Source organism: Engystomops pustulosus, chromosome 4 (assembly GCF_040894005.1).
Source record: "Engystomops pustulosus chromosome 4, aEngPut4.maternal, whole genome shotgun sequence".
Classification (NCBI taxonomy): domain Eukaryota; kingdom Metazoa; phylum Chordata; class Amphibia; order Anura; family Leptodactylidae; genus Engystomops; species Engystomops pustulosus.
Genome location: NC_092414.1, coordinates 115,422,649 through 115,445,391, shown reverse-complemented (window position 1 = coordinate 115,445,391; position 22,743 = coordinate 115,422,649). Strand labels below are relative to the sequence as shown.

At 42.0% G+C, this 22,743-nt stretch overlaps 1 protein-coding gene across 8 annotated transcripts in view; it reads left to right on the top strand.

The window, feature by feature from the left end:
- Positions 1–22,743, top strand: part of KIF21A (kinesin family member 21A) — a 103,701-nt gene that overhangs the window by 16,543 nt on the left and 64,415 nt on the right. For all 8 annotated transcript variants that reach the window (XM_072147118.1, XM_072147117.1, XM_072147113.1 and 5 more), the window contains exons 2-3: positions 20,228–20,450; positions 21,618–21,800. In XM_072147118.1, the coding sequence (XP_072003219.1) occupies positions 20,228–20,450; positions 21,618–21,800 (406 nt within the window). The remainder of the gene's footprint in view (positions 1–20,227; positions 20,451–21,617; positions 21,801–22,743) is intronic.

Genomic DNA, 22,743 nt, shown 5'->3' with positions numbered 1-22,743 from the left:
GGGGACCACTGTTCTAAACCATAGCACCTAGACCTATAGTTCTTGTGTTGTATTAAAGAGGAGAATCACATTTCTGGGTGCCAGGATCTAGAAGATTTAGCCTCTAGAAGTGGACAACTGTCATTGTATCTATACATGTGCTATTTGCACAGGGTATGTGCACTGCCATGTGGCAGTTACGAAGGGGTTAAAATTATGAAGTGACCTCTGTAGTCCAGAAGATTGCTTACAGCTCTCTGCAACAAGTCTCCATATTACCCTAACCTGAAAGCATCCATCACAGAGGATGTAGATGTAACACACCCAGTTGTGATACTTATTCCATATAAACAGCTATTAATAGTTTCCTTTTGTGAAAGAGACTTGTTAGACTATGTGGGATGGGATTATCTTTCTATCTTCCAGTGTTGAGGCAATGTCTTGGATTGTGTTACACGTGTATCCTAGTAAATAGGTGCACAGCTCTCTGCTTCAGCCTAGTTTTGCTATACCTTGGCCTTTTGAGTTTGACAAGATAGATGCGGTAATACCTGAAGAATGTCTGTTATTAATCTTGCTCACACCACCCTAAAGCTATTATCAACCCATTGCCGTGCTTCAATTTTACGTATAATTACAGAGCAATGACTGACAAACCAGATAGGCTTGTTTAGTAAAGAACACATTCTTACACATTTTCGGAAGTTATTCTGTAATCATTGCTGATTTTCTGAAAACTTCTTGCAAGTCCATTCCCTGTAGAAAATGATCTACCAAAGGCAGTTAGTGTTATGATGACGCCTGGCTTTGTAATTCCTGTGATCATCATTTTATACAAAATATACAAAATGTTACAAGTTTAGTGTTGTTATAAAGTTAGTAATCTTTGTAGAGAGGAGAGAGCAAGTACTTATACCCTACGGGTTAAAGGAGTTTTTAATTTCTCCTTTGTGACTGTATTTTTCCTAATTTTTTTTTTTTAAGTCTGTAGATTTTTTTTTTTTCTCATGTGGTGTAAACTAAGAAAAAAAAATTATAAGTAAGACTAGGTAAGGATGCCGAACCTTATTGAGACAACGTGCCCAAACTGCAACCAAAAACCCACTTATTTACTGCAAAATGCCACCACAACAATTTGAGCAGTGGCATATTGCTCCCTCTCTCGACCTTCTCACTCTTCCTAAAGTCCCTAGAAGCCCAAGATATGTTGCTTTAAAATAGAGCTGAACTCTGCACATCCTGTGACTGCAGGAGGACATATGCTCTGTCTATGCATTGCCAAAAAAAACTGATTTCTTCACTCTTCTTCTGTCTATGCATTGGAAATTTAATTTTAAATACCTGTAATCTCGAAATGAAAGGGGTTGGCCATTATCACAAAATGTTATCAGGGTCACTACAGGACCCTCATAAGGTCACCCATAAATTACTCATCCTGGTAAAGTTTTTGTAAATTTTAGGTGTCTGGAAAGTCACATGAACTTTGAGCAGCAGGCCTATGGACTTCCTGTGATGTCCGATGTCCTGCTTTCTCCCTATAGGGGTTTGCCCATGAAAAATATTCTCAAACTATTATCAACTATTGATATTTACCCAATATAGATCATTTTTACCCCTTGCTGTACTTATTTATCTTTACTCTCCTCACTGGCCGCCAGCAAGAAGTCCATGTGAGCTCGTCCTGAAATGCAAGGGTGGAGGCTAGAGGCTGAGAGCAGCTCAGTGCAGCGTAGGACAGAAGAGCAAGATGTATACCTGACCCTAAACTCAGAAGATACTGGGTCGTGTCTAGGGGCAATCAAAATTGTGCACACCAAGACTGAGACACCGGTTGTAATTATCTGTAAAATGGTGTATTTTTGTTAATAACATTGAATTAGAGAATCTTATTTATTTAAACCTGATTATATTTAAGAAATTTGTCTACGTGGGTATACCCCTTTGTGTTGATGTTATTGATAGCTCAACTTGATAACACAACTTGTTTGTTGTTGGGTAAACACAAAGTGAAACTTCAGACCTTTGAGATATTATAAGACTTATTTCTTAATTGCACATTCATAAACCGTACTAAGACTTAGAACAAGTTTGGAATGTGCAATTGCCTAATATACATTATATTGCTGTCCTTCCAGCAAATTAATAACTTTCCTGTGTTCTCAACTGAGGCTACGTACAATACTCCTGTTGGTTCTTTTCGTACAGCCAGCTCTATTACTGTTTCACAATAAAAGTGATAAATAATATTGAGCTCCCTCGATGCATTTTAATAAACCATACAGAATCTTAATTGTTTAGTTTCTTGTTTTGGCCCTCAGTGACTAAAGCATTTTTTCAGTGTCACTTGCCAAAAACCAAGCTTTTTATTTTTCTGTAAATGCAGCTGTATAAGAGCTTGTTTTTCTGGGACAAATGGTCTTCCTCTTGAAGTACAAATGGCTCATTGATTAACTTGTATTAACTCTATATATATATATATATATATATATATATATATATATATATATATATATATATATATATATATATATGGCCTGTCAAGCCCCATTGCAACCCTTAGTCTTCTGTCACAGTCCAATGAGTGCATCTGAGAAGTCCTCACTGTGTGTCCTGACAGCTGATACTGGTTGAATGTGCTGGCGTCAGGACCCAGAGCAGAGTGGGCCCAGGAACAGGAGAGGACGTGGGAGTGGTAAGTACTTTCAAGCTGTGTTGTACTGCTTCTGGGTCCTCTACCTTTCCTGGCACAGCTCTTCTCTGGGTCCTGATGCCTGTCAATGCACCCAATGTGGGATGAAGAGCAGCACATGGAGGAGATAAGAAGCATATTGCAGCCAAGACTTACTGGTAACAGCCCCGATCGCTGCTGGCTTAAAAAAAAGATGGTGCCGCATGGGGCCGCCCGTGACGTCATCTGAAAGCGGCGATCAGTCGCCATGACATCTTTGGGGCTTCCGAAGACTCGAGGCTGACTCGTATTAAGCACATTGTAATGAATAGGGAGGAAAATCCCCATGTACTGCCATACTGTAGTATGGCAGTATATGTTAGAATCGATCAGACAACCTAGGGTTAAAGGACCCTAGGGAGTCTGAAAAATAGTAAATATAAAAATAAAAAACCCTAAAAATTCAAATCACCCCCTTTCCCTAGAATTGATATAAATATTAATAAACAGTAAAAATCATAAACACATTAGGTATCGCCGCGTCCGAAAATGCCCAATCTATCAAAATATAATTGATTTTGTCGTTAATTTTTGTAAATGTATGAAAACATTATAAAACCTATACAAATTTGGTATCTTCGTGATCACACCGACCCAAAGAATAAAGTAGACATGTCACTTTGGGCGCACAGTGAAAGACGTAAAATCCAAGCCCACAAGAAAACTGTGCAAATGCTTTTTTTCACCATTTTCACTGTACAGGAGGTCCCCTACTTAAGAACACTCGACTTACATACGACCCCTAGTTACAAACGGGCCTCTGGATATTGGTAATTTATTGTGCTTTAGTCCTAGGATACAATGATCAGATGTAACAGTTATCAAATGTGTCTATAATGAAGCTTTAGTGTTACCGTATTTTCCGGACTATAAGGCGCACTTAAAAGCCTTGGATTTCCTTGGAAATCCAAAGTGCGCCTTATAGTCCGGTGCGCCCTATATGAGGGCAGCGGACCCTACTTACAGATCTCCAGCGGGAACTGCAGACCACGCGGCATGAACAACTTCTGCCGCGTAGTCTGCAGTTCCCGCTGGAGATCTGCTGTCTCCGGTAGCGGGGACCTATGTAAGTATTCCATTCTCCACCTCCCCCTCACCTTCCCCGCTCACCTTCCCCGCGTTCCGCGTCTCTTCTCGGCGTCGCGTCCCGTCGGGTCTCCGCTCCGCCCCTGGACCTCCGCCACGCCCCCGACCCTGCGCCTTATAGTCCGATGCGCCTTATATATGGAATTATTACATATATAAGGCGCATCGGACCGTTGCGCCTTATATTCCGGTGCGCCTAATGGCCCGGAAAATACGGTAATATTGATTCTTATGACAACCCAACATTTTTTAAATCCAATTGTCACAGAGACCAAAAAGTTCTGGCTGGGATTACAATGATAAAATATACAGTTCCGACTTACATACAAACTCAACTTAAGAACAAACCTACAGACCCTATCTTGTATGTAACCCGGGGACTGCCTGTATTTGGATTTTTCCCCCGCTTCCCAGTACACGACATGGAAAATTAAATACCATCACTATGAAGTGCAATTTGTTACGCAGAAAACAAGCCATAATAGAGCTCTTTACGTGGAAAAATAAAAAATGTTATAGTTCTTTGAAGGTGGGGAGTGAAAAATGGAAGTATAAAAAAACTAAAAAGGGCCAGGTCGTTAAGGGGTTAAATGTTGATCAATGTATAGTGTCACAGAGGGGATTAAGAACAGATGGGATGAGTGGATTTATTAAATATAGGGAGTTGAGAGTTGTTACTAATATATATATATATATATATATATATATATATATATATATATATATATATATATATATATATATATATATTATATAATATAAATATATATATATATATATTAGAAAAAAGAAAAAAGCAGCATTGCCTGGACTTTCATTCCGTATATATATATATATATATATATATATGTGTGTGTGTGTGTGTTTGGGGTAAAGTCTTTATACTCCGGAAAACAGGGGACATTATTTCTGAAAAAAAAGTGCTTATAAATTGTTCTTTAATTTTGATCCCCATTTTTTTATTTATTAGAATTATTAGTTATAATTAGAGATGAGCGAACATACTCGTCCGAGCTTGATGCTCGTTCGAGCATTAGCGTACTCGAAACTGCTCGTTGCTCGGACGAATACTTCGCCCGCTTGAGAGAATGGCATCTCCCGCCGTTTTGCTTTTTGGCGGCCAGAAACCGAGCCAATCACAAGCCAGGAGACTCTGCACTCCACCCAGCATGACGTGGTACCCTTACACGTCGATAGCAGTGGTTGGCTGGCCAGATCAGGTGACCCTGGGATAGACTAGCCCCTGCCTGCGCTGCACGGATCATTCTGTGTCTGGATGCCGCTAGGGAGAGAGCTGCTGCTGGTCAGGGAAAGCGTTAGGGTGTTCTATTAGATTAGTGTTAGGCAGGAGTGATTCTACAAGCACCCAACAGCCCTTCTTAGGGCTACAATAACGTTATACTTTTTTTTTTTTTATTTGCTTGTGGCTGGGCTTGCTGGCACTAGTAGTGCAGCTAGTACCATATTGTGAGGAATTTGCTGGGAGACCTGCGACCGTTGTGTTTAGCTCTTAGTGACACGCATATCCACCTCAAACACCGAAGTGGGACAATTTATTAGGGCTTTGATTAGAATTAGGCAGAGTCTGCTGATTTTTTTTACCTTTATTTCGATTTATAGCTCAAACTCATCTTGCAAAGCACAAAATCCAGTTGTGTGCTGTCAGTGTAGGTTAGAAACTAGCCATAGCAATAGGATAGCATTGTTTTGTTAAAAAAAATAAAAAACTGAAAAAAAATAAACACAAAATTTTTTTTTTTTCAAGTTTACACTTTAATTTGGAAAATGTTTAACCCGAGGGCTAGGGGTAGAGGACGAGGGCGTGGACGTGGGCGTCCAACTACTGCAGGGGTCAGAGGCCGTGGTCCTGGGCGGGGTGAGACACCACCTGCTGATGGGGGAGCAGGGGAACGCCGCAGAGGTACACTCTCTAGGTTCATCATGTCTCAAGTTACTGGGACTCGTGGTAGAGCACTGTTGAGGCCAGAACAGTGCGAAGAGGTGATGTCGTGGATTGCGGACAATGCTTCTAGCCATTTGTCCACCAGTCAGTCTTCCATGCAGTCCACCCATGTCACCGAAATCGGCACTCCTCCACCTCAGCCTCCTTCCCCCCAGTCTGCCCCCTCCCACCAAAATTTGGCATTTGAACCGGCATACTCTAAGGAACTGTTTTCTGGACCCTTCCCACAGTCACAAACCACTTGTCCTGCTGCTGCTGAGCTATTTTCCGATGCCCAGGTTTTCCACCAGTCGCAGTCTGTGGGTGATGATGACATTATTCACGTAGTGGAAGAAGTGTGTAAAGAGGTGTCGGACGATGAGGAGACACGGTTGTCAGACAGTGGTGAAGTTGTTGTCAGGGCAGGAAGTCCGAGGGGGGAGCAGACTGAGGGATCGGAGGATGATGAGGTGACAGACCCAAGCTGGGTTGATAGGCCGGGTGAACACAGTGCTTCTGAGACGGAGGCGAGTCCTATAGCAGAACAGGTTGGAAGAGGCAGTGGTGGGGCCAGACGCAGAGGCAGGGCCAGAGCTGGTGCATCAGCACCAAATGTTGCCCGTAGTCAAGCTCCCGTGGCGAGGGCTAGATTTTCAGAAGTCTGGAGGTTCTTTAAAGAAACACCGGATGACCGACGGACTGTGGTGTGCAACCTTTGCCAAACCAGGATCAGCAGGGGTTCCACCACTACTAGCTTAACTACCACCAGTATGCGCAGGCATCTGAATGCTAAACACCCCACTAAATGGCACCAAGCCCGTTCACCTCCGGCTGGGCACACCACTGCTCCTTCCCCTGTGTCATCTGCTAGTCAGCCCCCTGCCCAGGACCCCGGCCCAAACACCTCCCGTGCGAAAACCCCATCTTCGCCTCCACGATCCTCCACAGCATCCACCAGCGTTCAGCTCTCCATACCCCAGACGCTGGAGCGCAAAAGGAGGTATAGCGCAACCCACCCACACGCCCAAGCCCTCAACGTCCACATCTCCAAGTTGCTTAGCCTGGAGATGCTGCCCTATAGGCTGGTAGAGACCAAGGCCTTTCGAAACCTCATGGCGGCGGCCGCCCCTCGGTATTCGGTCCCCAGCCGCCCCTCGGTATTCGGTCCCCAGCCGCCACTACTTTTCCCGGTCTGCCGTCCCAGCCCTGCACAAGCACGTGTCAGAGAACATCCTCCGTGCCCTGACCAACGCCGTTTCTGACAAGGTCCACCTGACCATGGACACGTGGACGAGTGCTGCCGGGCAGGGCCACTATATATCGCTGACGGCACATTGGGTTAACTTGGTGGAGGCTGGGACCGAGTCTGACCCTGGGGCTGGTCATATACTGCCGACGCCGAGGATTGCGGGGCCTACCTCGGTCCAGGTCTCAAAGTCCTACTATGCCTCCTCCTCCTCCCACCCCTCCTCCACCTCCTCCTCTGAATTACCATCCGTGGGCATGGCGCCATCAGTCGGTAGCTCTAGGCACAGCAGCACTGCCATCGCTAAGCGACAGCAGGCGTTGCTCAAACTGCTGAGCCTAGGCGATAAAAGGCAAACCGCCCAAGAGTTATTACAGGGCATCACGGCGCAGACTGATCTGTGGCTGGCACCGCTGAACCTGAAGCCAGGCATGGTTGTGTGTGACAACGGCCGTAACCTGGTGGCAGCTCTGCAACTCGGCAGACTGACACATGTGCCATGCCTGGCCCATGTGTTAAATCTCATAGTTCAGCGTTTCCTCAAGACATACCCCAATCTGTCTGATTTGCTCACGAAGGTGCGCCGCATCTGTGCGCATTTCAGGAAGTCGAGCACAGATGCTGCCACTCTCAGGGCAGCGCAGCGCCGCCTCCAACTGCCCGCTCACCGACTGTTGTGCGACGTGCCCACGAGGTGGAATTCAACACTAACCATGTTATCCAGAGTTTACCAGCAGCGCAGAGCGATTGTAGACTGCCAGATGTCAACTTCCACCAGAACTGGTAGTCAGGTCAGTCAGCTTCCTCAAGTCTACAATGAGGAGTGGACGTGGATGTCTGATATCTGTCAGGTGCTGAGTAACTTTGAGGAGTCAACACAGATGGTCACCATCATCAGCCTCACCATCCCGCTGCTTGGCCTGTCGAAAAACTCTCTGGTCAGCATGAAGTCGGAAGCTTTGCGCTCGTCACAAGAGACGGGGGAAGAAGATTCCCTTGTTGATAGCCAAAGCACCCTTAGGTCTGTTTCTCAGCGCATATCGGAGGAGGTGGAGGAGGATGAGGAGGAGAATGTTGGCGAGACAGAAGAGGGGACCAGTGTTCAGTCCTTCACTGTTCAGCGTGTATGGGCAGAAGAAGAGGAGTTGGAGGAGGAGGAAATGGACAGTCAGGCCAGTGAGGGGAGTGAATTCAGATTTCATGCTAAGCTGCCTATCCCGTGACTCTCGCGTTCAAAGAATTTATTCCAGCACCGATTACTGGGTATTCACTCTCCTGGACCCACGGTACAAGCAAAATCTTTACACTCTCATCCCTGGAGAGGAAAGGAGTGTGAGAATGCATGAATACCAGCAGGCCCTGGTGCACAAGCTGAAACAGTATTTCCCTTCTGACAGCGCTAGCGGCAGAGGGCGTACTTCTGCGGGACAAGTAGCGAGGGAGAGTAGGCGACCAGGCAGCTTGTCCAGCACTGGCAGGGGTACGCTTTACAGGGCCTTTGCCAGTTTTATGTCACCCCAGCAAGACACTGTCACCTGTCCCAGTCTCGGCAGAGTAGGGCTGATCTTTACAGAAAGATGGTGAGGGAGTATGTAGCTGACCATACCATCGTCCTAAATGATCACACAGCTCCCTACAACTACTGGGTTTCAAAGTTGGACATGTGGCATGAACTGGCGCTGTACGCCTTGGAGGTTCTTGCCTGCCCTGCCGCTAGCGTGTTGTCCGAGCGGGTTTTCAGTGCAGCTGGTGGCATCATCACCGATAAGCGTACACGCCTGTCGACTGACAGCGCTGACAGGCTGACGCTTATCAAGATGAATAAAGCCTGGATTTCTCCGCATTTCCATTCTCCAGCAGGTGAAAGAAGCTGAACCTGAATAATGTATGCACTCATCCTCCTCATTGTCCTCCTCCTCCTCTTTGTACACTAAAGCAGAGGAAACTGGCTATTTTTTTGCCAGGGCCAACTGGCTCTGGCTTCAGTACTCTATGTATTTAATTTTTCTGGAGGGCCAACTACCCTGTCCTCTGTTTTAAACAATTTTTGGGAGTGCCACATACAGGCACTCAATCTATGTAATTTTTCTGGAGGACCAGCTACCTGCTCCTCTGGTTTGAAAACTTTTTTGGACTGCCACATACAGGCACTATCCAAATTAAATTGTCTTTTTAGCTGCCTTCACACGTTGTCTCCATTGCTACCTCCACACGTCATCGCCATAGCTGCCTCCAAAAGTAGTCCATATAGCTGCCTCCATACATGGTCCCCTTATCAAACGAGCTGTGTCAGGCAGAATTTTGGATTGTTTTCATGGCTTCCATGTTAACTTTGTCGCCACCCTGCTGTGTAATCCACAAAATATACTGGCAAACTTTTATCATTTACCAATATTATTTCAGCGCTTCTTGCGCATCTGTTTACATTCCCCTCACCCGCCAGAACCCAAACTTATAAGAACGCTACTACACTTGATCTTATACAAAAGGTTCTTAGAAGTGCTGTTTGGGGAGTAGCCTAGAGACAGGGGCTTGGATTGGCGAAAGCTCGCCTGGCAGCGGAGCGCCAGCTCCATCCCAAGATCCAACTAACATAGTTTTAACTGCAGCACCTTTAATCTACTACTAGTTCACTGCCTCCATACATGGTCCCCTTATCAAACGAGCTGTGTCAGGCAGAATTTTGGGTTGTTTTCATGGCTTCCTCATCAAACTTGTTAACTTTGTCACCACCCTGCTGTGTAATCCACAAAATATACTGGCAAACTTTTATCATTTACCGATATTATTTGAGCGCTTCTTGCTCACCTCCTTTGGTTCCTCTCTGCCACCCATTGGTTTTAAGCCTGAGTCCATTTGGGGTATGTTGCCAAGACACTCTCTAGCCTGCCGCCGCTGCCTCTGCATAGTCCCCTATAGTGTCAGGGTCAATTATTGGATGTTTTAGATGCTATCTAGCCTCATTCGGTCACTTTGTCATTGCCATGCTGTTGCCCATACTTTTGGCATAATGGTGCGATTAAGCAGCGTCAGAGGCATCCATGCATGCTGCCCCTGCTGTTTCCTGTCCATTTCCGTGGTGTTTCCATCCTTTTCTGAGGTTCCCAGGTGCTTGGCCAAGCTTCCCTGTGCAGATCCTTGGTCCCCTTGAAAAATGCTCGAGTCTCCCATTGACTTCAATGGGGCTCGTTATTCGAGACGAGCACTTGAGCATCAGGAAAAGTTTGTCTCGCTCATCATTTTAGTGCTCTTTCATCTCAAGTTATAATTAATAAGGAATCATATTTTACATTCGTGGAATTTACGTTGGTACATTTTATCTTGACCAAAATAGTCTAATCTGACTCCACAGCCCTGCATGTAGGGGTTTTAATAATAAATAACTAATAAATTAGTGAAGATTATTGAATGGTTATAAAGGAAACCTTAAACTACGGTAAACTACAATATTGCAATCCAAAATCAAACTTAAAAAAGTCGCTGTGCTGTTGTTTCATAATCAAAGGGGTTATTGCTATTAAATCTAAGTACTACTTTAGTCGTAGTAGCCAAGTAACTCGCATCACTTCACAGTCCTGCACTTCCCTATTGTATAATTATAGGAATGCAACTACCAGTACAAGTTATGCTTCTCCTTTTATTTTTGTGTGTGTGAAATATGATATATGTATATTGTACACACATATATGTGTATAATATGTGCATGTGTATTATTAATAGACACATAAGGTTTAACAAATTTTGTGACTAAAAGCACAAAACTACATAAGCCACCAGAAGACTGTTGTGAAAGACTAACCGGTGGAGAGTTATCAGTGCACTGCAAGAAATTGCGAATAATTCTACGACTACCCCAACTCCATGCCATGTAGCCATGGAGAAGCCGTGAAGGGGTGCAGCCACTGCCCTAGTGGGCTACACAGGGCTTTCCTGCCCCATGCCCGCACACAAATGTTCACTGCTGAATTTTTGAGTTTTTTTTGGTCAAAACTACTCTAGGTCGCACCTACCATAATTTTGCCAGTTTAGCATGGTTGGGACATACTAAATGAGATCTAAGCCTCTAGAAGTATCCATCATTCGGGTGGGGGGACTTTATCAAATGCCAAAGCCAGCATATGATAAATCTCTCCCACCAAGTGTATAGACAAGAGTACATTTCAGCTGTTTGCATATGCCTACAGTTAAGTTTCCATTCAGGCTAGTATTAGAAGTCCATCTGAAAAGATTCCCTTGTCCTACCGTCCTTTAACCAATGATATTTCAGGTTCCAGGTAACCATTACATAAATGAGATGAAGATGATAAAAAAGGGAACTTGCTTGAATTCAATTGTCTTAAAAAAACAAAACAAAAAAACAAACGAACAATACAAAACAAAACATGATTGCTAGAAAAGTTTCCTTTCTTTGCCCTCCCTGTCTTGTCTTTTTTATGTATGTAGTGAGCTCTGGTCATAGTCTGTTTAGAAATAAAATGACTAACTCACACTTTAACCGTGTGAAAGAGAAGTTTGTCCATATAGCACTGGCCTCTTTGTGCGCAGATGGCTGTTGGATCATTGCTCTGCCAGCCTGCTACTACACAGTACTTGCAGACTCTATTGTATCATATATTTTCTACTTCAGTCGTGTGATACAATACATGAATGTAAAAACAGACCTAAGAATAAACATTAAGACCTGCTCTGAATTTTATAGCTGCCTACGGATATATGAAAAACATGTTTGTGTGCATGGGTCCATTTAGATTAATGTGTCAATCAGGGTTGTGGAGTCGTGAACGTGAATTCAGAGGAAAAGCAAATTTAAACATAAAGCTTAAAGGGAACCTGTCACCAGGAGACCCATTTTTAGCACTCCTCCAGTCCCCACAGAGCATAGTACATACACTGCCAAAGTGTTTTTGTATAAAAATAGGTTTTACAGATAAAAAGATGTGTTATATTGTACCTCTCATTAGCATCTGCTGTGTGACTAGGCAGTTGCCTTTTGGGAGGAGCTGGAAAGGAGCAGTCCCCCCCCCCCCACCCTTGGGAAACATGTGACCTTTTCAAATGTATGAATAACTCCCCTCACTCGGGATTGGCTGTAGAGGAGCAGGGGGCGTCGCTAAGCCCAGTGATGGGTGTTTTCACATATTTGAAAAGGTCACATGGAGAAGCTGTTCCCCAAGGGTGGGGGGGGCACTGCTCCTTTCCAGCTCCTCCCAAAAGGCAACTGCCTAGTCACACAGCAGATGCTAATGAAATGTACAATATAATATATCTTTTTTTCTGTAAAACCAATTTTTTATACAAAAACACTTTGGCAGTGTATGTGCTATGCTCTGTGGGGACTGGGGGAGTGCTAAAAATGGGTCTCCAGGTGACAGGTTCCCTTTAATACAAAGAGAACATACACTTGGTCAATCCCCACTTTTTTTTTTCTGGTCATTCTAGCATCACTAGATGAGTGCAACCATTTTTTGTGCCCGTTTACTGTGATCTGTGAGGGAGGAGCTTCATTATTGAGCATGAGCAAAAATGTATCCACATTCATATCAACCTAACGCTTACACCCTTACAGCTCAGGAATACAACAGACATTCCATAATTTCCCCAAACTTTTATGAAATGTTTGGTACATACTGCTTTGCACTAATTTTAACACTTTATTATATATTTTAGGAGTTGGTCCATTTTATTCTGATTCCACAGCCCTGGTGTCAATGTACCATCCTAAAAATAAAAAAATATAGCACACAGATGAAAACTGTTGTGTTCATGTAACCTAAGAGGTCCGGTGCACCTAGTCCAAATTTGTCCCTTGCCATTGCATGCAGAACCATGGTAATAAAAGACATTCTCCCCCAATAAAAGATGCCTGACCTATGGTTCTTAGTATTCCTTGCACTTTCCTGGACTACTTTCTGCTTGACCCCTGCATACTCTGACCTTTCTTGGACAGCCCTTCCCTACACTTGGATTATGGGGCAGCAACTTTGCGTAGTTGTTGCAGAAAAGTCTGGCTACCTGTACAAGGGTGTAAACCAACTGTCAGCCCAGTTATTAGAAAAGTTAAACGCAGTATGTATTGCAGCTATTGAAATAATACTTAACTTTGTTAACCAAGGCAAGCTTTAAGCTCGGGACACACTGAGAATACTGCAGGTAGCTGCTGCGAACTAGCCAGTGGTGATCCAGAATTACGGTTTGTTGTGAGCAAAACAAGTATTTGCTTGGGGACATGTCAGAAGAGATGACTGGTCTTCTTCCAACAATGGTGTTTTTTTTAAAAGAACTTCTTACACAATAGAACCTTCCTATCACAATATTCAAGTTTTCTCTGTTAAGGTCCAAAAATATAAATAAGAATCAATTCCCTATTAGTTCCTTGCCTATCTGTTATTCATAAACTATGTTTTGTATACATACAACACCAGGCTGTACACTGTACTGTTGCTGTATTCTGTAGAGCTCTTTTAGCTTTCTAATAACAATGCCTCATACTCTTGGAAGTTGAATATTTGTTTTGTACAGCTTGAACTTTGTTACTAGGGATCTCCACGTTGCCATTAAAGCGGAGTGCCTTTTATGCTATTCTACCAGGGTTACAGGTCATAAACTAAAAATAAAACCTGCAAAACATGAAGGGAAACTAGGAAAAGAGTGCACAACTACTGCAGATACTAGAAGCTATTGGCTTTTTTTGTGTATGCAGAGGCATTCTGTGATAGTTCAGAACTCGATCTAATAAACATTTAGGCTCCTCCTAACATGTTATAGATTTTATTTAGATTTCTGTGCCATTTTTTTTGGTGTGTTTTTTGAGTGGTTAAACGGTTGTGTGTGTAATTTTAAACATTCTAATAACCTTTCATTTTTTAGGAGCATGTGGCTTGATATATTAAAGTTATACAATTAATTCTAACTATAATTTTATAATTTTTTTTACAAATTTTGCTTCCTTTTTGTTCCATTTTGGGGTAAACTGCACTTTCTTTATCTTTTTATTTCATGCTACAACTATAGTAAACTTGCACCTGCATTAAACAAGGGTTTTTTTTAATAGTTTTTGGAAAACAGTGCAACTTTGACAATGTTTTTAATTATGTAGCGGGGGATTTTTTGCAAGTTTCTTCTGAATGATTTCATTCCTGGGCAGCCAGCCTTATGATGATGGTCAGATAAATCTTTGAGGAATTTGTGCTGAGTTGACATAAAACTTTGTAGAAGTCACTTAGCTACCCCCACATTATGCATTAATGCAGATAAAGTGTCCCCACACCTTTTGACAAATGTTGCAATAGTATATTTTGGATGCAAGTGTAAATTTGTAACATTTGTATATTTTCTTGATATGATTTGGTACTAATAGATTATTTGTCTGCACTACTGTAATGTTTGCCAGCCTTCCTCTACAATACATTGCCTACATCAAAATGCATGTAACAAGTTCTAACATACGGGTATTCAAACAAAAAAAAAAGGAAGTTGTGATACCAGTGACAGAGTAGAAGCTGCCCAGAGGCTGCTGAAATCTGACACGGCTTCATTCATTGCCAGCACAATTGCATTATTGCAAATGTAGCAGATAGCCATGATCTGTCTGCTGTAGAACTGAGGTGGAAGGAAGGAAGCCAACAAGGGTGACTCACCAAGGTTTATTCAATAATAAAGGGATCATTTGGGTAATCTTATTAGCCTTTTCTCTTCTTTGCAGGTCAGATTTTTTTGTTGTATTGAAAGGAGAATTTAATACAAGAAACTATAAACACTGTATATTCTTCTGCTCTATACACAGCCATTTACTGAGTAACATATTACTTCCATCTCCACATTCCATCCATTGTAATTAAACAATACGATGACAATAAGGGAACACTTTATTTGAAATGTAGAGATTAAAGCAGAAATCACCAATTCTATTGTAATGTGATTTCTGTAAAATGATTAATTATATCCAGTATTTATATTTTAAGGATTTTTTTTATTTTTGGTCAGAGACATGTGAAGAGGACAATTTGATGAAGTTCCTGATGGGATTCTACAACCTTGTGTACGTGTGTGGCTTAGGGAACATAAAGCTCAGTGCAGTATAAAAACTGCCGATAGTTTCCTGTAAAGCCCTGCTTTGTGGAATGTTTAGCCACTTTTCATTTTGACTCCTTTAAAAAAGATGAAAGCAAAATGTATCAGTTTTGTCTAAATTGTTTTATGATGGTGGATATTTTCATTGTATTTTCTGTCCATGTTTTGAAGGCTTGCATTGCATGGAGTGTGCAGCTTTTTAAGGTTTTTCTTTTGTGCCTGCATTTACTGTATGACTGCCGCTTTGAAATGCATTAGTCAATGTATTTGTCATTTATGTTATACAGATCCCAACCCATGTATTTCAGGAATACATGAGAAAAATACATATATTATTTTGCTATCAGGGCTGTGAAGTCGGTAAGCCAAACTTACAACTCTGACTTTAATTTCCCTGGTATCGTTTTCAACTCCACCTCCACCAAATTGGTCTACCGACATCTAGAGTGACCAGGAAACTTGGGCTGTTGAGTCAAAGTACAGGCATTCCTTCCCAATGCCTTAATCCTCTGATCTGTAGCAAAGGAGCTTCACTAATGCAGATGTACATATAGTGCAGCACATATCTCTGCTACTAGCCTAGAAGAGTATGCACAACCCACTTGACATGCCAGATGCAGCCTGTCAAGCCCCATTGTGGCCCTCAACCTACTGACAGTTGCAGTCCAATGAGTTCAGCTGAGAAGTCCTCACAACTCCCCAGTGCTCTCCTCCTGCTCTGCTCTGTGTCCTGACTTCTGGCGCTGGTTGAATATACTGGGGTCAGGACCAAGAGGAGAGCAGCTCCAAGAGCAGGAGAGGACCTCCAGGTTCTGATGCCAGACAATACAACCAGTGTGGGACGCAGAGCAGCACATGGAGGAGAGAAAAAGCAGGAAAAGAAAGGAGTGTATTTATTTTATGGAGTCGATGTGTTAAAATGGAGTGGCTCCACAAGCATATAATAAATTATAAAAAATGTCAATATTTCCTTTAAATGTCTGATTTATTCTAAGGATTTAGGCCAGAGCAACATTTATCGTTCCAAGGGCCACATTGTGATACTCCACATAATGGAGATCCCAGAGCATAAAACTACTGACACTGGAGACCATTGAAGACAAAAAATGAATAAATCCTTTCCTTTCCTGGCTCCTTTTCTCTTCCCTGCACTGCAGCTTCTTCTCTCCTCCACCTGCCACTCTGCTCTGTGTCGTCCAACTCTCCGATTGTATGTGGCGGCATTTTGACGCAAACAAAACTGCACCAGGAAAAGTACAGTACAGCTCACCATAACTTGCTACTCCAGGGTCCTCTGCTTCCTTTAGCTACATCAGTTAAGGAATTGCTCATTGGACTCTGACAGCAGGGTGTAGAGCACAAATCATGGCTTCACAGGCTGCAGTGGTACACTTTATGTACTCGTTTAGGAGTTAAAGCTCCTTTGCTATAGATTAAGGCACTAGGAAGAAATGCCCACATTAACTTAGAAACTGTTAGAATGACCAGGAAAACAGGACTGTGGAGGTGGATTCGTAGTTCTGGAAATTGAGAAGTTGGAGTTGGCATCGGAGGTTGGTTTAACAGGTCCACAGCCCTGCTCCAGGTTTATCGTTGTCTGCTCTGGGGTCTCTGGTATTATTATTATTATCTTCTCCAGGGTCTCCACAATTATTGTCTGCACTTCACCTGCACATTGCCTGCTGTAAACCGTTTTCCATTACGATTAGGCTGTGGAGTTTGCATTGGCATGTGTGAAAGGCTTTGATCGCAGTGTTTTGTTAATGGAAACCGTAGGCCAGTTTCGCATGGCAGTATTTTGATCTGTATAAGTGGTCGGCTATTTGATATCACTCCATTTATTAAATATCTGGTCTGTAGTGAAGCTGTCTATAACATAATGTGGTACAGGACTGCCTTAACCATGACCTTGTTCTCTGCACACGTAAACACACAAATATATAAATCTACAGTCTCTCTAGCAGTGCCTGAGGCCATGGAAGAAGTTATATGATTATATCATGTGAGCATTAATGTAATACTTCAAATGAAGTCTCACTCGTGCCTCCTGTCTGTAGTTCGGAGTCCAATGTGCAACCATTAGCCATATTTTAATTCAGCCTTCATTTTTCTGTCTTCTCTTTAAATTGATGTCTAATTAGTTCTGTTCTAACAATCCCAAACCTCATAAAGTATATGTGATGAAAATACTTGTGATCCTGGTATGTGCATCACTCACCAGAGGAAATCTTATTTACACAAATGTATGTCTATGAAATGCATGTCAGGAAATGGCAGCCTACACCCATTGGCCGACCTCCTGACTTTTACTCATTATCTGTATTTGTGTTACAATTCATTTAATAGTGTTTCCTATTTCTCACAACTTTACAAAGTTCTGTTTTTTTAACATTTGTATGAGCCCCAACAGGTTTGTCTGCATATTAGGCATTTACTTACTGGTAGCACTTTATTATACAGCCTCCTTGCCCTATATTTAAAAGCTTCATTTTTAAAAAACCTACCACTTTTACTAAAACTCTACCTATTATTTAAAGCAATTATATCAAATACAGTAAGCAATCTCTTATGTTACCAAGCCAGAAATACAACATAACCTGGAATTTCTACATGGTAAATATTCTTTTGATTGTATTCATTAAAGACCTCTTGGAGGCCAATGACAATGCTGTTTTCATTTGCATTTTACGGCTTGTAGTAGAAATTATAACATATTTGACTAATGACTGCTAAAAAAAAGGCCCCAAAAGTTTATACAAAATATGGCATTTGTGGCTTCATGTGTTTACTTGTGTAAAGATGTAAGTATGGCATTCAAGCCAGTGCAGGCGGTCCCCTACTTAAGAACACCTGACTTACATACGACCCCTAGTTACAAAGAGACCTCTGGATTTTGGTAATTTACTATATTTAAGTGCTAAGCTACAATAGACAGCTATAACAGTTATCACAGGTGTCTGTAATGAAGCTTTAGTGTTAATCCTGGTTCTTATGACAATCCAACATTTTTAAAATCCAATTGTCACAGAGATCAAAAAAATTTTGACTGGGGTTACAATAATAAAGTATACGTTTCTGACTTGCATACAAACTCAACTTAAGAACAAACCCGGGGACTGCCTGTATAAAGTTAGATATACTTATAAACTACCTTATATACTCGAGTATAAGCCTAGTTTTTCAGCACAAAAAATGTGCTGAAAAACCCAAACTTATACTCAAGTCAAAAAAATAAATATATCTAAACTCACCTTTCCGGCGACCCCTGTATATCTTCTGTGCGATCTGTCCGGCAGTGGCGGCAGGCTATATACACTGGGGCAGGGGCTGGCAGGCTATATACACTGGGGCAGGGGCTGGCAGGCTATATACACTGGGGCAGGGGCTGGCAGGCTATATACACTGGGGCAGGGGCTGGCATGCTATATACACTGTGGCAGGCTATATACACTGTGGCAGGCTATATACACTGGGGCAGGGGCTGGCAGGCTATATACACTGGGGCAGGGGCTGGCAGGCTATATACACTGGGGCAGGGGCTGGCAGGCTATATACACTGGGGCAGGGGCTGGCAGGCTATATACACTGGGGCAGGGGCTGGCAGGCTATATACACTGGGGCAGGGGCTGGCAGGCTATATACACTGGGGCAGGGGCTGGCAGGCTATATACACTGGGGCAGGGGCTGGCAGGCTATATACACTGGGGCAGGGGATGGCAGGCTATATACACTGGGGCAGGGGCTGGCAGGCTATATACACTGGGGCAGGGGCTGGCAGGCTATATACACTGGGGCAGGGGCTGGCAGGCTATATACACTGGGGCAGGGGCTGGCTGGCTATATACACTGTGGCAGGGTCTGGCTGGCTATATACTGGGGAGGCTGTGACCAATGCATTTCCCACCCTCGGCTTATACTCAAGTCAATAGGTTTTCCCAGTATTTTGTGGTAAAATTAGGGGTCTCGGCTTATACTCGTGTCGGCTTATACTCGAGTATATACGGTAATTATAAAGGAATTACAGGCAGTCCCCCACGTTACGTACAGGATAGGTTCTGTAGGATTGTTATTAAGTTGAATTTGTATGTAAGTCGGATCTGTATACTTCATAATTGTAACCCCAGTCAAAATCTTTTTGGTCTCTGTGACAATTGGATTTGAAAAAATGTGGGTTGTCATAAGAACCAGAATTAACAATAAAGCCCTAAAATAAGACATCCTCCGAAAATAAGACCTAGTACAATTTTGTTCAGGCTTAGAAATATAAGGCCTCCCCTGAAAATAAGACCTAGCCGCAGCCCCCCCCCCCCCCATGCCGTACATTAGTATTAGTAAATCTTCTAGATGCTGCAGAAGGTTGTGACATGGAATTACATTACTGACTGTTGTGCTGCAAATGTGATACCAGCAGCTTCCAGGATAAGAAGGGTCATTTATGGAAAGTGCTTTTACTAAACATGAGAGACTGGGACCAATGATTCTAATAGAAATGGAGTCACAAGAAATACAGCATGAAATTCAGAGTTTGGAGAGTCATAAGGATGTTGGAGGAGTTGTTCAATGATAAATGTAAATTCTTGTTCATGTGAAAATAAGACATCCCCCTGAAAATAAGACCTAGTGCCTCTTTAGGAGCAAAAATTAATATAAGATGGCTAAAATACAGTAAATTATCAACATCTAGAGGGCCGTTTGTAACTAGGGGTCGTCTGTTAGTCGGGTGTTCTTAAGTAGTGGGCCAACTGTATTATTATTCTGGATATAAATTTATTGTGAAGTCAATCTCCTAATAGTTATACTGTGTCATCATTTATTTTTTTGTCGTTCATTTCATTTTAAAAGCCAGATGTCTTAATTTTTTGATATAGCAGGCTGGCTGGATTATTGTTGACTGCAGTTTTGAAGGCCTGATAGAGAGGTAGATTTGTTATGTTTAGCAGTGTCATGTCTGTAATATGCTGCTGGTTTTAACTGACGTAATGGTAAAATAGTAATTTTGTCTGTCTCGCATGCATGCCAGGTTTTCCCTGAATAGTTTTTATTCATTTCCAGAATACTGGAAACAAACTGGTCACGGTCATCTGTGCAAATGCTACAAAATGTTCCAGTAATATAATATGCTCTATTAAAACCTCTGCTTGAACTGGTTTTTAATTTTTTTTCAATTTGTTTTCAGAATTCGCCCTCAACTTGCCAAAGAAAAAATTGAAGGCTGTCATATTTGCACTTCTGTGACTCCAGGTGAACCCCAAGTTTTTCTAGGAAAAGATAAGGCATTCACATTTGACTATGTTTTTGACATTGATTCAAGACAAGATGAAATCTACCTGCAGTGTACAGAGAAACTTATTGAAGGCTGCTTCGAAGGATACAATGCCACAGTCTTTGCCTATGGCCAAGTAAGAATGCTAACTTTGTTATAAGAGTTTATATGTGTTGCTCTATATGTGTTGCTTTATATGAAATATCAACAGCAACCAGGAATATGCAGACTTTCTGTAACAAAACTGGATAAAATTTTAAACAACAAATCCAATCCCTTGCATACTAGACAGCGGAGCACCTTTAGTGATGGGTTCCTCCAGCTAAAATGTGGGACCAATACGCTTAAATCCTCTTTTATCCCTTCTGTGATATGACTAGCCAACACAAGGGGAGGGGAACTAACGAGTGATAGATTTTTTTTTTTTAATTGGGATTACTGCACTTTTTAAATATTTACTAATTTTATCAGTTTATTTGTGTGTGGATTATGTGTCTGTCTTTTTTAAAGCGTATTAATGCATGTCGTTTTATTGTGATACTACCAATCTCCCCTTTTTGGATAATAAAGTTATTCTATTCTAATGTTCTTCTGAGATTTTGCCACCCAAGTATTCAGAAAACTTTTGCCTTAGTATTTACGGTAAATATTGTGTATAAATCTGACAGTATTTGACAGAACTGGAGAAGGGTCACATCATATACTTTAGCAATTAACATGTGTCTAGTACATTGCAAAGAAAGGGAAAACTTTTGGCCTGCATACTGCTGCACCACTTACCTGCAGTGGTTATTGCACTTTTCCCTGTCTTTTTGTGAACATAAGCATTTTGAAAGTATCTTAATTTTAATAAGTCACAGTATTACAAAAAACCTTTATCCTGGAGAAATAGGATCTGCTGCTGAGGTCTTTGTGCCGGCAACCTACCTCGCACCAACTAATGTTTTCTTTAGCCTATGCCTTGATGGTTCTGAAATGTTTTTGTATAATGCATGCATTTTCATAATATAAAGCCAGCTGTATGTAATTAAGATTAGCTTAAATGTGTTAAACTAATGGAAGCTAATAAAGAATTGTCTTTTATCCCCATTTCTACATTATATTTTCATTCATTCCAAAATTCATTCTTCAGTGTATTTTAAAAAGACCGCCCCTGCACATGATATCCTCTTTTAAATTTCCTACGTGCTGTCCCTGGTATTATTAATAATTACCATTTTGTGAAAATATACAATACATTTCTATAGTCTATATTGTTATACCGTTCAGTTCACTGCTAACATACATTTTGTTTAATATGTAGACAGGATCTGGTAAAACATACACAATGGGAACTGGGTTTGACGTAAATATAACTGATGAAGAGCAAGGTATCATCCCTCGAGCTGTTAGACATCTTTTCAGACGGATAGAGGCAAGGAAACAAGCTGCACTGGAACAGGGTCTTCCACCACCGGATTTTAAAGTGAACGCGCAATTCTTGGAGGTTTGTTTTATAACTCAAACACTTAAAAGATAAATTGGACCAGCATTGAATAGTCATAAATACATAACAAAAAATAATGTGTCTTTATTATAGTATCTAAAATGTGTAGACAAATAAAATATATCAAGATTCCTATACAACAATATCCAGCTGGGAGGTAAGTCGTCATAACAAATAGAGGCTCATTTACGAACAACAGTGTAAACTACATGCAGCCTGACTGTGTAGAATGCAGGGTGTGCCAGATTCTGGATTTATGGCGCCCCCTGCATTGCTCCGACAAAGTGCATTTGGTGTACATTTAACATTAGACTTGTGAAACAATTCTGTCAGACTTTGCATGTTAAATCTGGCGCACGGTCCGACTGAGAATTGTAATGCCCCCTAATTTGTTTTGCATGAAGATTAGTGCAGCTGCGCCACAAAAGGGTCGTCTGCAACACAAATGTGGTGCAGACACTTTAGCAGTTTGCACTAGAAAGAACGTGCAAAGTCCGACAGAAAACTGGCGCACAGCCCTTTGTGTGTACTTCAATGTCTCCCTGATACTATGGGGCACATTAACAAAGTTGCAGCAAGTTCTACATAACAGGATTTCACACCACACGTATAGAGTAAGACAATCTCCTCACCACTCTCTCTGTGTGTTCAGTACATCTGATTTTTCACATTGCTTCCTGGTAATCTCCGAAATGTGCGTTGCAGTGCGGTCACTGAACATGGGTGAGAGAGCTGTAACCTTGCAATTTTTGTCAACAGTAATGCATTTTTTCAGCTCCCCTCCCCAGTCGGTTTTTACTAGAGCGCACAGAACGGCATACAACCCCACGGACTTCGGGCACAAGGCTCCAAACAAAAGAAGGTACCAGCGCTCCAGGAGATTTTGAAGTTAAAAAAATCCTTTTTATTGTAATCCAGGTAAAAACTTGAACATGGCACGGTA